This window comes from Athene cunicularia, assembly GCF_003259725.1.
Source record: "Athene cunicularia isolate RWA chromosome 12 unlocalized genomic scaffold, athCun1 chr12_part1, whole genome shotgun sequence".
Classification (NCBI taxonomy): Eukaryota; Metazoa; Chordata; class Aves; order Strigiformes; family Strigidae; genus Athene; species Athene cunicularia.
In genome coordinates this window covers 17,471,343-17,484,193 of record NW_020799116.1, presented here as the reverse complement: position 1 = coordinate 17,484,193, position 12,851 = coordinate 17,471,343, and the positions used below count along the sequence as shown (strand labels likewise).

General features: G+C 50.3%; 2 protein-coding genes across 2 annotated transcripts in view; one reads left to right on the top strand and one right to left on the bottom strand.

Moving 5' to 3' along the window:
• The window catches only part of NT5DC2 (5'-nucleotidase domain containing 2), a 30,156-nt gene extending 17,697 nt beyond the window's left edge, over positions 1 to 12,459 (top strand). The window contains exons 7-14 of the mRNA XM_026857456.1: positions 1,846 to 1,906; positions 2,594 to 2,696; positions 3,188 to 3,289; positions 5,080 to 5,161; positions 8,747 to 8,833; positions 9,302 to 9,442; positions 9,669 to 9,733; positions 10,223 to 12,459. Of these exons, the coding sequence (XP_026713257.1) occupies positions 1,846 to 1,906; positions 2,594 to 2,696; positions 3,188 to 3,289; positions 5,080 to 5,161; positions 8,747 to 8,833; positions 9,302 to 9,442; positions 9,669 to 9,733; positions 10,223 to 10,484 (903 nt within the window). The 3' untranslated portion in view covers positions 10,485 to 12,459. The remainder of the gene's footprint in view (positions 1 to 1,845; positions 1,907 to 2,593; positions 2,697 to 3,187; positions 3,290 to 5,079; positions 5,162 to 8,746; positions 8,834 to 9,301; positions 9,443 to 9,668; positions 9,734 to 10,222) is intronic.
• A 25-nt stretch (positions 12,460 to 12,484) lies between these two features.
• The window catches only part of STAB1 (stabilin 1), a 58,721-nt gene continuing 58,354 nt past the window's right edge, over positions 12,485 to 12,851 (bottom strand). The window contains exon 69 of the mRNA XM_026857597.1: positions 12,485 to 12,523. Within this exon, the coding sequence (XP_026713398.1) occupies positions 12,485 to 12,523 (39 nt within the window). The remainder of the gene's footprint in view (positions 12,524 to 12,851) is intronic.

Here is a 12,851-nt window from a genome sequence, read left to right as displayed (position 1 = left end):
AAACTTATCCCTCTCTGGTACCTGAGTGCAAGTGCAAAGAAATGGTTTGCAGACATGAGCACAGAGATCCTTCTGTGCCTACACAGACAGGTATCTGACAGGACCTGCATAGCCCCAGCTGTTATTACAGCTTAGGCTCACACTGGGTTAAGACATGTCTAAACATGACACTCTTCTGTAATTCTTAGTGGTAGTCCTGATTGCATCGCTGTGTATTTGGGATCAGGATGAGTGCTAGAAACACTGCACTGAGTCAAAAGGGCAGACCCTGAAGCAATGGTAAAGGTTGAAGCTGAATGTAAACCAAGTAGTCCTGTCACACCAGTTTGGTTGCTTTGTGTTTGAGAGTAAGAATGTACAATTTACTCTGCTTTCCTTTGGAGGAGTCTTTGAGCCCTGTTTGACATCTCCCCAGGCTACTAAGATTTTACCTGAAGGAACTTTATAGTTCTTCCCCTTTCTTTTGTTTTTGTTTTTTTTTTCTGCTTTTGCTTTTTGAGGGGTAGGAGTTTAGGGAAGGAGCACACTGGAATCTCTGCTCTGCAAAGGGAGTTCTGACACAAATCCAAAGTGTTGCTTACTTTTAGTGCCACTGCTGGTAAAGAGAAAGTTGTTTTCTTGTTAGGGCTCTTGCTTTTTGTTCAGTTTCTTTTCAATAAGGCAGTCTCTTGGTGAATGAGATGTGATGTCTGCCTTTTTACCATTCAAATCCACATGGTGAAAAAAGAGACTCCTAAAATTCTGTTTTGAAGAGATAACACCTCCTCCTTAATCATCCCCCATCTAAGCTGTACATTCTGGTTCTCTACCAGATTTGAAGGAAAGGGTTTTTGGGGTGATGAGCAGGTTTCACCAGCAGTGCTGTGAGACCATATGACTGTGTGACATTGTGTGCAAGTGTCACTGTAGCAATGTCAGTGGCAAGTGTGGGAATCCAGTCTGAAAGGGCAGCTCCTGAAGCAGGACATGTAGTGTAACAGGGATTTAGGGGTCCTGGGGAAAGGCAGCATTTGTTTACCTGTCTAAATTGTCAGGGATGAAAACCGTATGTTAAAACAAGCATTTGTATGTGCAAACACTGCCAAATGTGTTGCTGCTCTGGAAATAGTTTTGTGTATCTGGCATATCTCACTGGGTGGAGACTTGGGAAGAATCTCAGTTGGGTGTGTCCATAAACATGTTGCATCTTGGCCTCTGGCCTGGAAAATAGAGGATATTTGGATGCTCTTGACCATATCTGTTTTAACTTGCCTCCCTCCTGAAAAGTGGGCAGCTCTGTTTTGGCACATCCCCTCACCCTCCTAGTGGAACCTCTGCTCTGCCTGTGTCCGCTGGCCATCTGTCACCCTCCTTGGCCTGTGGGGCATGTTTTGGAATCACAGATGCTCACCTCTGCTGCTGTTTGCCTTGGACATGCTCCCATCCTTTGGGTCACATTTGGCAGAGCTGCCACACACATAGGGCGGAAGGAAAAACAGCTAGTGTCGGGGCCAGTACAGTTTTGGGACAGTAAAATGGTTTCGGAGATGCACAGTCTTGATTGCCTTGTTCACATGTGCTGGTTTCAAGGAGCAGAAAGGAAGTTGTGCTTTCATGGATAGGTTTTGAGGTTTTTTCCCCTTGTATTGCATCAGCTGAGCTAGTCACTGTGCTCTTTTTGACATGTTAGCAAGCCTCGCTGTACAAGGTCCTCGGCTTAGCACTGATATAGCTTTTGTTCATTCAGCAGGAACAGGGGATGTGTCATTACTGTATGGATTCTCAGTGGCAGCAATAGGTTTGCATGCTAGGAAACAGGAATGCCATATGTAAAACTGATTTTTTTTTCCCTGCCCTTTTCTTTAGGATGCTATTAGAGATGTACATGTGAAAGGAGTGATGTACAAATGGATTGAAAAAGATATGGGTGAGTTAAATAGATCTCTGGTGCCAAATCCATTTTGATGTCCTTCGTACTATGTGGTGTTCTGTGTAAGATGGCTGTGTAGGCCCTACACGCAGTCACAGGAGTCAGGGGGACACAGAACTTAATGAAATACTTGATTGTGGCATGCTTAAAGGCAGCTGGGGGGTAGAATGGCATTAAGAAACAAGTGGTATTTAGGGTCAGGTGGAGAATCTGTTTTAATGGAGGAAACAGCTACCTCATTGCTTGTGTTTCTGTTTTCCTTCAGCTTGTAAGTGAGGGATGACAGTCCTTGGTATGACATGAACATGCACAGGCACCATCTGGGAAGGCTTCCTGGTCATTTGGGGGAAAGAAACCTCCTGGCAGCAACATGGCCTGGAGTGGCTGTGCATGTCTTTTGTGATGGTTTGGTATCAACCCTCTTTTTTTGCCAGCCAGCTGTTTTGGTTCCTCAGTCTTTCTCTTCCCTCCAGACGGGATTGATGAGGATGAGGAAGGCCATTTGCCATTTTGTCACCATGGTGTTTCACTACCTGCCTGCCTGAGGTGGATCTAACTCAGGCCTTTTGCATTCCTAGTGGTATAGGGATTAGGTTTGATTTTGTTGCCTTGACAACAAAGAAACGTGATCATGATTTATGCCAAAATTTTTTGACTGATGATGTCTGTTTTGTTCTGATATAGAACAGTATATTCTGCATGGGGATGAAATCTATGCTGTGCTAAACCGACTGGTGAACCACAAGAAGAAACTCTTCCTCATTACAAACAGTCCCTTTAGCTTTGTGTGAGTACCATTATTGCACGTCGATGGGTCACCACAACACTGCAAGAGCTGTGCAGGGCAGTCCCTCCTGTGAGCATCTGACAGTTGTATGCTAGAGGTTTTTGTGGCAACAGCCATGAGAGTGCTCTCTGGGAACTGGTTGTGATGAATGTTGCACCTCGCAGCTCTATGTCATTGACTCTCGCTTTTTGAAGAAGATTCAAGGCTGTGGCTGGCCACAGCGTTACAGAGCTGCCACTTTGGGTTACCTCTAGCAGCTTTTGCTGCATCACAGACTTCTCTGCACTTCCTATGGTACAGGAGAAAGGGTGGGACAGCTTGAAACTGTCCAAGTGCTACATCAGTACTCCATGCAGTGAGACAGCCTTGGGAGAGTCACGATTCTCTATGCTTCTGTTACTGACATGAGAATAAATTTAGGACAGACTGTTGTAACAATGTAGCGTTGGGTGTAACTGGATCTGTTAACTTTTCTGTTCCTTTGCCCTTAGGGACAAAGGAATGAAACACATGGTTGGCAAGAATTGGCGAGACTTATTCGACATGGTCATTGTGCAAGCTGACAAGCCCAACTTCTTCACTGATCGGCGGAAGTACGTGTCCTGGGACGTTACTGCACTGCTGCATGTGGGCCTCAGGTTTTGGGCCCTCTTCCCTGGAGTAAATGACTCCTTTTACCTTCCAAAAGAGTAGTGGTTTTCTAAGCGTAATCTAGGTCCAGTAGGCATCCAGCCTTCTGCTGTCCTCTCAGGTACTCTCTGAGAAGATGAAAACTGGCCAGTCTGGGAATAAGTGGATCGAATGGGTAGTGCCAAGCTGAAGGCATGTTTCTAGAATTGGCTGTCTTAAGCCTCATTGGTTTTTGTCATGGTTTGGACTTAACTTAGATTTTTTAGTGGTAATAATGTACTTAAATCTGTAGAAGGAAAAGAGGAATGGAAGGGTGTGTATGAGAGTTGGCCATTCTTTGACTTTAGGTCTTGAGAGTGGACCAAAATATTTCATTTTCCTGTTCCCCACAGCAAATATCTGTGTGGTTTGTTTTTTGGTTGGTTATTTTTTTAGTTAGTGGATACATGCTGTTTGGTAATTGTCAGCTCTGGAAGCCTTTGTATGTGGCGGCCGGGTTTTGTGGTCAGTTGGGAGCTGCCAAGGGACTAGCTGATAGGCAAACTGCTGTCCTCGCTTTGCTCTTCAGATTATTTGCTTTGGGAACTTGTGTCTGCTTTGTTGCCTCAAGTTATGACTGACCAGGAATTACAGTTCTCGAGGGAGAGGTCTGTTCTTTCCTCTTTATGTATTTTTTTTTTCCTCATTTCCCAGGCCACTAGCATAAACAGGACTAAACCTACAAAATGGCTTCATAAGCTGTGCTGACCTGGTAAAGGTTTTCTTCATGGGACATAGGTGGTGTCTTACAAATGTAGCCAGAGCTATGATGATCTGGCTCTCTAGGAGATAAAACCTTATGGCTGCATGTGCCTAACGCCCACTCATGTAGTGGGCCAGTGGAATGACATGGCACATACATCCAAGGTGAAGAGAACCTCCTGACGGTGAGCTCTAGTGAACTGTGGAGTGTTTTCTCTGAGGGCAAGTGCAGGTGTGCACTGGAGACAACTTGTGGTTGAGGAGCCCCTTGCCTGAGCAGGCTGTAGAGTTCATGGTGGGAGGCTGGATTCCTTTGCACTATGGCACCTCACGATCATACAATAACTCTGGATGAGATTGTGCATGTTGTAGCAGGAGCAGCTTCATACCAAGACTTTTGATCATGGAGCTCGTGGTTTGGAAATCCTATCCCAAGAGGGAGCAATGTTCCCATCAAGCATGAGTGCTCACGGGGGTCAAGTTTTGCTGCTTCTGTCCAAGTGGAAGGTAATCAGGCAAGCCCTAGGGAACAACAGGAGCCAGCTCGGGTCAGCCGCCAAGATCAGCATGGAGTCTGCTTTCCATCTGCCCCACACACTGCTTCATCCTATTAAGACATTCCACAGTCTGTGTTGGCCTGTGGTATAGCCAGACTGGAACAGGACACAAAGTGTTTCATGGCAAAGCCTTCTTGGACTTAGCATTTCAGAGAGAGTCTTTATTATTTGTTTTTTCTCTTCTCTGTATCTGAAGGGCAAGAGTTATTAGGGATATTGGCATGAAATGGTTGCAGTTGATGGAAGAACTTTGAAAAGGTATTTCCTTCTCCTTTCCTTTCTCTTCCCCTGAGAAAATAGTGCCGAATGCCCAGAAGGTCACTTCTCACCTAGAGCTTTCATTACAAGTTGTTACATCGGTAGACAAGTTTTCTGATTCAAATGTTGTGGTTGCTGGGTAACAATCACTGAAAATCAAGAGAGGTTGACATCTCCCGTTTTTTTTTTTTTTCCAGACCTTTTAGAAAACTTGATGATAAAGGCTCACTGCAGTGGGACAAAATAAACCAGCTGGAGAAAGGAAAGATCTACAAAGAGGTAAAGTGAATGGGTGCATAAGGGATGTGAAGCAAGAGTCTGAAATGGTGGGGACTTACAAGACACCTGTAATTTTGGAAGTCACTGGAAAAGCCTGGAAGTCACTGGGAAACAGGGGAATTTGCTTTGTCAGGGTCAGGGAAAATGATGGGTTCTTCTGTAGGTCGTTTGTGGATGTTGGATGTTTGAAAAGTGAAAAATGGAAGTCCTTGAAAAGAGTGCCTGTGATAGTTAGAGGACATTTGTAAGAAGACAAGCTCTAGGCTCTGTGTGCTGTGCTGGCTGGCAGCAGCGAGAGGTGCCCTCTGTCCACACGCAGAGAGCTCTCGCCGGCCCGGTAGGACACTGTCCCCCTGAATGCTTTCAGCATGTCTCTTGGCATGCTTTGGAGCAATGGCCTTGTGATTGGCATGCCTCTGAAAAGCTTCAGCTTCTGCTGGGATGTAAGCATTAGAACAAAGGGTCTTTTCCTATATCAGAAAGCCCTGCCAAGGCCTGTGTTGCCTGTCAGTGTGTAATAAACTGACCTCTGAGAATGATGAGAGATGTTTTGTGCCGGGTGTAGAAAAGGCTGCTGTCACACTTTTTACAGTTGCAGGAGGCAGAATTGCCTTCTAGGAAAACCTTTTGTCTGCAACTCTGAAACAGTTTTCTACCCAGGCCTGGATACATCAGGCTGCAGAAGGGTGTGTAATGGGAGTGATGTATTCCACCCAGCTCAGCTGGGCTGGGCATTCAAGATAGACAGGAACAAAGGGGAAAAAAGGCAGAGCAGGGCCAGTTAACTTAGGCTGTTGTGTGCTTGGCTTTCTGCCAGGAGGACCTGTGCTGAGCTATCTCTGCCAGGCCAAGCTTTTCCCTGCTGCTGCCCTGTTCCTGTAAGAAGGGGTAGTAGGGAAACATCCTCTGCATGTGTAGCAGGGTTCAGTGAATGCCCCCTGCCCCAGCGCACAAAGAAACCTTCACTCTAGGAGCTCTGTTCTGACATTGCCTAGTGTGACCAATAGTATGGTTTTCTCTTAGCTCTTCTGATGTCCTGGTCCTAAAACTCTTGTCCTGGAGAGACTCCCAAGAGTGTGGCAGTTCAGGGTAAGAAGGCAGAGCTCTCTAAAATCTGATGTGTGTGCAGAGACCTTCCACACCTCACTCCAAATTGTCCTCTGTAAGGTTGGAAAAGGTTAACGTGTGGAGGAGGGAATAGAGAAACAAAGGTGATCAAATAGGGTACAAAGCCTGGCTCCAGTCTCTCCCCTTCTGAAGGGTGGGCTGTTACTCTAGTGAACTTGCTGCCTTGGGGTGTTCTCCTTGCAGCTGGTCTGTCCCCAGAGAACAAGTTGCCTCTGGCTTTAGAACGGTTTGTTCTTGATTATGTGAGCTGTCCAGTCCCACAGGAAGAAACTGTTAGTGAGATCACGGTCAAGTAGCTGGGACTTGACCTGTGGTACAAAAGTAGGTCATGTCCTTGAGTAGTGCTCTTGGGAAGTCTCTGGCTGGTCCAGTGAGTCTGTCAAAGTGCTCTACTGGTGTCCCAGCCTCTGCCAAGAGCTAGTAGCTGGGAACATGGAAGTAGAGCTCATACAAAGTCTCTCTCCCATGAGCAAAATTTCCCAGTGGGTTAGCAGCTCTCTCAGGAGAAAAGGTACACCTCAGCCATGGGGTTTATTGCTGAATTAAATCCTGCTCTTGACTGCCTACATCTTGTGGCCACGGATTGCTCACCTGAGTGAATGGTGCATTGAGGAAGGAAAAAGGCGAGGAGGAAGGAGGGATGGGTAAGATTTTTGGGCTTCTCTCCAGTTCTCCCTCATCTCATCATGATGTTGATCTGACTGTATCGATGTTGTTGCCTATCTGAGGTACTTGGGATGTGACAGTATTTCCTGGTTGCAGTCCACCCTGTCCCCAGCATTTTTGATTTCTTGGAGCGCCATAATATGGCAAGTGTGAGTGGCCATGGACCTTGCTGTGCTGGTGACATCGCTAGAGGCCTCTGAGCTGACTTGTTCCTGTCCGCTGAAGCATGGCTGTGTGGTGGGTGTGCTCTGCTTATCTCATACAAATGGGACCTCAGGGATCAGTGTTCTGCACTGGAGACTGGGAAGTTCATGTGATGGCCCTTTAGTCTGTCCTTTCTGATAGATGTAGTGTTTTCTGTTTGTGGCAGGTATATACTCCCATCCCTCCCCTAGTCTGCAGTCTCAGGAGGGGAGGGGGACAGCCACCTCCTGGAGGTCACCTAACAGGTCTGTGGCTCAGTGGAGGTCCAAGTGCAGGTTTCCTAGTAGTCAGGCCCACTGCTGTGTGAGGTGTCTGGGGCACAGCGAGAGGATCATCATCCTCCCAAGGCTGCGGTCCATTTCCCTGCTCTGCCAGTGGCTTCCTGAGCAACTCTCAAGTGAGCAAGAGCAATGTGTCCCCGAAATGCAGAGGCGTGCCTGGCCCTGTGTTTCTGTGCTGTTAAGGGAAGCCTGCACAGCTCCGGTGATGCCGCAGCAACAGGAGACCCAGCACTGGTTCTGGGCACCCTTTGCAGTGCACACAACATACTGCCAGTGGCCAAATGCAGGGCTGCAGGCTGTTGTGGGAGCTGGCTTGTGTTTGCGGGTTTGTGTCCAGGCCGGTGCTGCCGGGTAGGCATGCTAGCTCTTTTCTGGCACCGGGGGCTGGCTGGAGAGACTGCTGCTGAGCCACTCACAGGTTTGCATTGATTGCTTGTGCTGGCACAGTCTAGTCTGCTGGCATTGATGGGCCTTTTCCTTTCCTAGTGGGTTTTATTTCCATTGTGACTCATGTGGAAATCTTGTGTGGAGATGGAAGGGTTGTCCCTGAAGTCTCCTCTGTGTGTGGACGGATGTTTGGAAAGCCTTGAAAGCTGCCCTGTGCTGTGCCTTGGCCAGTGCTTTGGGATTTGGTTTGTTTTACTTAGCTGTGATTCTGCCCAGGCTGGCTGGCTTCTTGGCTTGGTTAGGCAATTCCTGTGAAGGGGTGAGTGGTGTTAATCTCTGGGGTTGGGATGCTAGTCAGTGATGTGAGAACAGCCTCAAGTGCTCCTGACTACAGAAGCCTTGCCTGATGGTGCTCACCTTACCTCTGATGCACCCTGTGCAGTGAAGTCTGTCACTTGAGCCCAACAACTTCTAAGCCCAGAACCCCTGAGATTCTTTATCACTCAGGCTTTTCTAATTTAGGTGTCTTTTACTTTTGGCCTCTAAAGTGCCTCCTTTTGTTGCCTTTTTAGTCTATGTAATCCTCTTGACTTGCTGTGCCCTAGAGCACAGAACTCCCCCTGAATTGCCTGTTGGGTTTGGCGCAGTTTCTGCCTTTTCCTGTAGCCTAAGAAAAGCTGAGGGATGTACAGTAGAGTTGCCATATGGGAAGAAAGTGTTATGAGGTGAGGAAGGACAGAAACCTCTGGGTTTAGATTGTGGGGGAGTGAGCAGGTTGATGTCTCACATCTGCATGCGGTAAGGTGGCACGTCCAGTTGTGTTGACAGCGCTGCTGGGGTGGCTGCCTGGTACCAGGCAGCAGGGTTGGAGGCATTTGGCCCGTAACTACATTTCTTTCTTTGCTCCTTTTACTTGCAGGGAAACCTCTTTGATTTTTTGAGGCTGACAGGCTGGCGTGGGTCCAAGGTGCTCTACTTCGGTGATCATCTGTACAGCGACCTTGCAGTAAGTGAAAAGGCCTCTGCTCTACAGGGAGGTGGGAGAATGCTGGCGTGACTTGTGGCTGCTGCTTTGTTGGAGTGTATGGCAGAGCCCTCACCTGAGTGCTCAGGTCTGTGCTGCGCAGTGCTGCGTGCTCTGCAGACTGCGGCTTTCAGGGCACACGTAGGACACATGAGCATCCTCATTCTGCTGTCAAGCAGAAGCAAGCAGTGGAGAAAGGGCTTCTGAAGTACATCTGCTGGTCTGTGAATTTGAGAGCAGGTTGTGTAGATCCTGCATTTCTAGGTCATTCATGCAGCTGATTCTGGTGGCCAGGAGATGGCTGTTATGGGCATGACTTGGCATGGGCTGTGGCCGCCTGTCCCCTGAGAATCTATAATGGGAACAGACTACTCTTCTAGGAAACAGGGTTGTGTTTGGCTTTCAGACTTCTTGTTGAATTCTTGGTTGTTTTTTCACCCTGACCTCTAGGACCTCATGCTGCGTCATGGCTGGAGGACTGGAGCCATCGTTCCTGAACTGGAGACGGAGATTCGTATCATAAACACAGAGCAGTACATGCACTCCCTGACCTGGCAGCAGGCTCTGACAGGGCTGCTAGAGAGAATGCAGGTAAACAACTCCTGTCTGGGCAGGACAGGTAGTATGCTGCCCTCTGAGTCTGCCTTTTGGGCTTAGGGGAATCGAGGGACGTACCGTCTTGCCTGTGCTCTCAAAAATATCTCATCCTCCTCCTGGTGCAATGGACTCATGAGTTTGTTACAGTGGGAACTGGGGGGAGCTGAGGTGTGGCCTGAGGACTGACGCCACGGGGTGCTTTCTGCTGTTGTCTTTGCAGATGTATCAGGATGCGGAGTCGAAGCAAGTATTGCTGGAGTGGATGAAGGAACGTCAGGAGATCAGGTGAGCAATGTCCCCCTCACTCAGGCGGCCCCTTGGGGGGCTCCCAGGCCTGATCTGGGTGTGTTTTGTAACTTGTTTTGGGAACAGTGGTGCTGCAGGTCTTGGCCTGGGGCCCTCCCAGGGGGCACTTGTGTGGTGGGTGGGGGCAGCATTGTGGCTGCCCTGCAGCCTGGGAGGATGGATGGGTTTGAAGGCCTCTTGGGGAAGGGGAGGTGGTGGCAGCCTGTGCTGGGAGGGGTTGATGGGCCACCTGCTACTGCAGCTCCTGGCACTGCAGGTGGGCCCCTGCCCCTAAAAGGTGTGGTAACAAAGAGTGCAGCAAATATTCATCAGTGTCACTGCACAAGGATGGGTCTGCAGCACAGCCTGGGTGCCAGGGTACTCAGGATGATCCCAAAATGTCTTCTGGGAGTGGAGTGGTCCAGGACTAAGGTATTGGAGGAGGAACCTGTGCCCCTGCCCTCTTATCTAGAGCACCATCTCTTTCAGGTCGCTGACAAAGAACCTGTTCAACCCCCAGTTTGGGAGCATCTTTCGCACCTTCCACAACCCCACGTACTTCTCTCGACGGCTGGTGCGTTTCTCTGATATCTACATGGCTTCCATCAGCTGCCTACTGAACTATGACGTGAATTTCACCTTCTACCCCCGGCGCACCCCGCTGCAGCACGAGGCTCCGCTCTGGATGGATCAGCTCTGCACAGGCTGCATGAAAACCCCCTTCCTGGAGGAGATGGTGCATATCCGGTGAGGGCAACAGCACCGTGCAAGTCTGTACGTGGGGCCGGGCTGCTCGGCCAGCAGCACCTCTGTCTACCACTAAAGGGCGTTTGACACTTAAGTATGTGTGTAGAAGGTGTGTTTATTTTTTTCCCTTCACTGGCTCCGTCCCTTTCCCTGAGGTGCTTTGCAGGCAGAACAGAGGATGAGTCCTTGTTCTGGGCCATAAGGGAGCTGCCAGGAGGCTGCTGGAGGAGTACAGAGGCTGGAGAGCAAGTGCTGGGGGTGGGAACCCACTGCTCCCTGCTCTGTGCCCAGAGAAAGGGCTCAAAAATGGAGTTCTGAGTCTCCAGTGCTTGGTGAGGTCAGTGTGGACCACCCCCCTCATGAGGTGTGACAAGGTATGTCAGGGCTGTAGCTGCCCCGAGAGCCCTGGGAACTACAGCAGGTGTGATTCTGCAGGGGGACAGTGAGGGAACAGTGTTACTGGCTGGGCAACCAGTGAAGCACATCAGTCAGTGCATCACAGATGACATCAGCAAGCGTTACCTACCCAGAACTGGTACCAGCAGCCCTCTGGTAGGTAACTGGTTAGTTAGATGTGCAGGATGTGCAAGTTCTGTGTGAGAGCAGGTCAGAAGGTCTAAAAATAAATGTTTTGATGACATGCCTGTTTTCTGAGTGAGCTTAGTGCAATGTGACATCAATATTTTGGTAACTGATGTGGTATGGTCAGTTTGACTCATAGAGGGATGGGGTCAGCCTTTAGGAAAGGTGGAGGGTTGGCAGCAGAGGTGGTGGCTGTTCACCTGTGTGTGCTGGGCTGGGGCCTGAGGGGTCTGGAGGGGCTGCTGAGGAGGGTCGGGGGGGTTGTGAGCATGAAACACTTCTGGGGGTGGTGGGTGAGAAAGGGGAGTGTGGCCGTGCAGAGCATTGTAGTGCCTCAGGTGGAAGAAGAAGAGGAGGTGAGAATAGCGATGTCAGAGGACAGGAGTGACAGTGGGGAGGCCCAGGCAGGTCAGAGATACTTTAGGATGTGGTGGGCAGGAAGTAAGGTTCTTCACCTGGCTTGGGGCTGGGCAGGTTTGGGACAGGCAGTGTGCTGGGGAGGGATGAGGGGGCAGTTAGCTGGGGACAGGGTGTTAAGAGTTTGTGGCACCCTTGTGCTGGCCGGCCCTAGGAAACAGGAGAACACCATGCCCTGAGAAAGCAGAGTGTCAGCTGTGGGATGAAGGAGGGTTGAGAGTGTCCCTGGGGTGGGGCAGGTGGTGGTCTGAGGCCCCAGAGCAGGTGGGAGACGCGTAATGCGGCTGCTCTCACTATCAGTAGAGGTGCAGGGGCAGGTGGGGGCTGTTTGAGGGCAGAGCGCTTGGTGCAGGCTCTGGAGAGGGTGGTTGCCTCTGTCCACCACCGCCTCCCCTCCTTACTGCACCATGTGCAGATGGCAACAAGGGTGACTGCCAGCAGTGCTGAGGTGACACAGAGAAGGAACAGTGATGGGGCACAGGGCTGTGGGCAGGCAGGGAAAGGGGTGAGTGACCGCAGAGTGTGTGTGACGGGTCGTGGGGCTGCAGAGGGGAAGGGCTGTCGGTTTTGCAGGGCTGGGGATGAGCATGGGGGCAGGCAGGGGTTGCTCGTCAGCACAGGGCTGGGGCAAGTGCTGCTGGGGCTGAGTCTCATCAGCGTGGGGGGCAGGTAAGGGAGAGGAACCCTCTGCCAGGAAACTCCTCAGAGAAAGATCCTGAAGTACAACGTGTGTCAGCAACCCTCAGTGATACACAAACACACTTGTCTCTCCTGCACGTTCCTCCCTGGCAGGGTGCCAGTCTGTCACTTGTGTTACTGCCTTGTCTTTGTGCTACGTGCCAGCCTGTCACTAACTTTTAAAACGCCTTGCTCTCGACTCCGTGGCCTACACAAGTGCTGTTTAACATAGCTGCTCTAATCAAATGGTTGTAGGATGTGCATGTGGCATTTGATATCTTTGTGCAATAAAAGTCTGTGGCATGTGGAACTAACTGACTAACCAACTCACTGCAGAGGGGGGCTCCGCTCTGTTCCCTTCTGGCCCTGGGTGCAGAACCAAGAATGAGCCAGGGGCAGGTGCCTGAGGTGCCCCCAGGGAGCAGGTTGTGCCCCTTATGGCCGATGTGCAGGCAGGGGGGCACCTGGATGGGGCAGAAGGGGTGTCTGGGGCCGTGACGAAGTGATGTGATCCCACAGCGGGGTGTGGGGGCATGTGAGGGAGGGCTGCCCTGCCCCAGGGCTGCCGCACACTCTGGCTGCGGGTTAAACTAAACCTCGGCTTAACTGAGCCGCTGGGGGAGGCGGGGGCGGAGCCGGTGGCGCTGAGCTCGCTCTTTATTTCTCCGCGACCTCCGGGGGGTGGCGGGGTCGG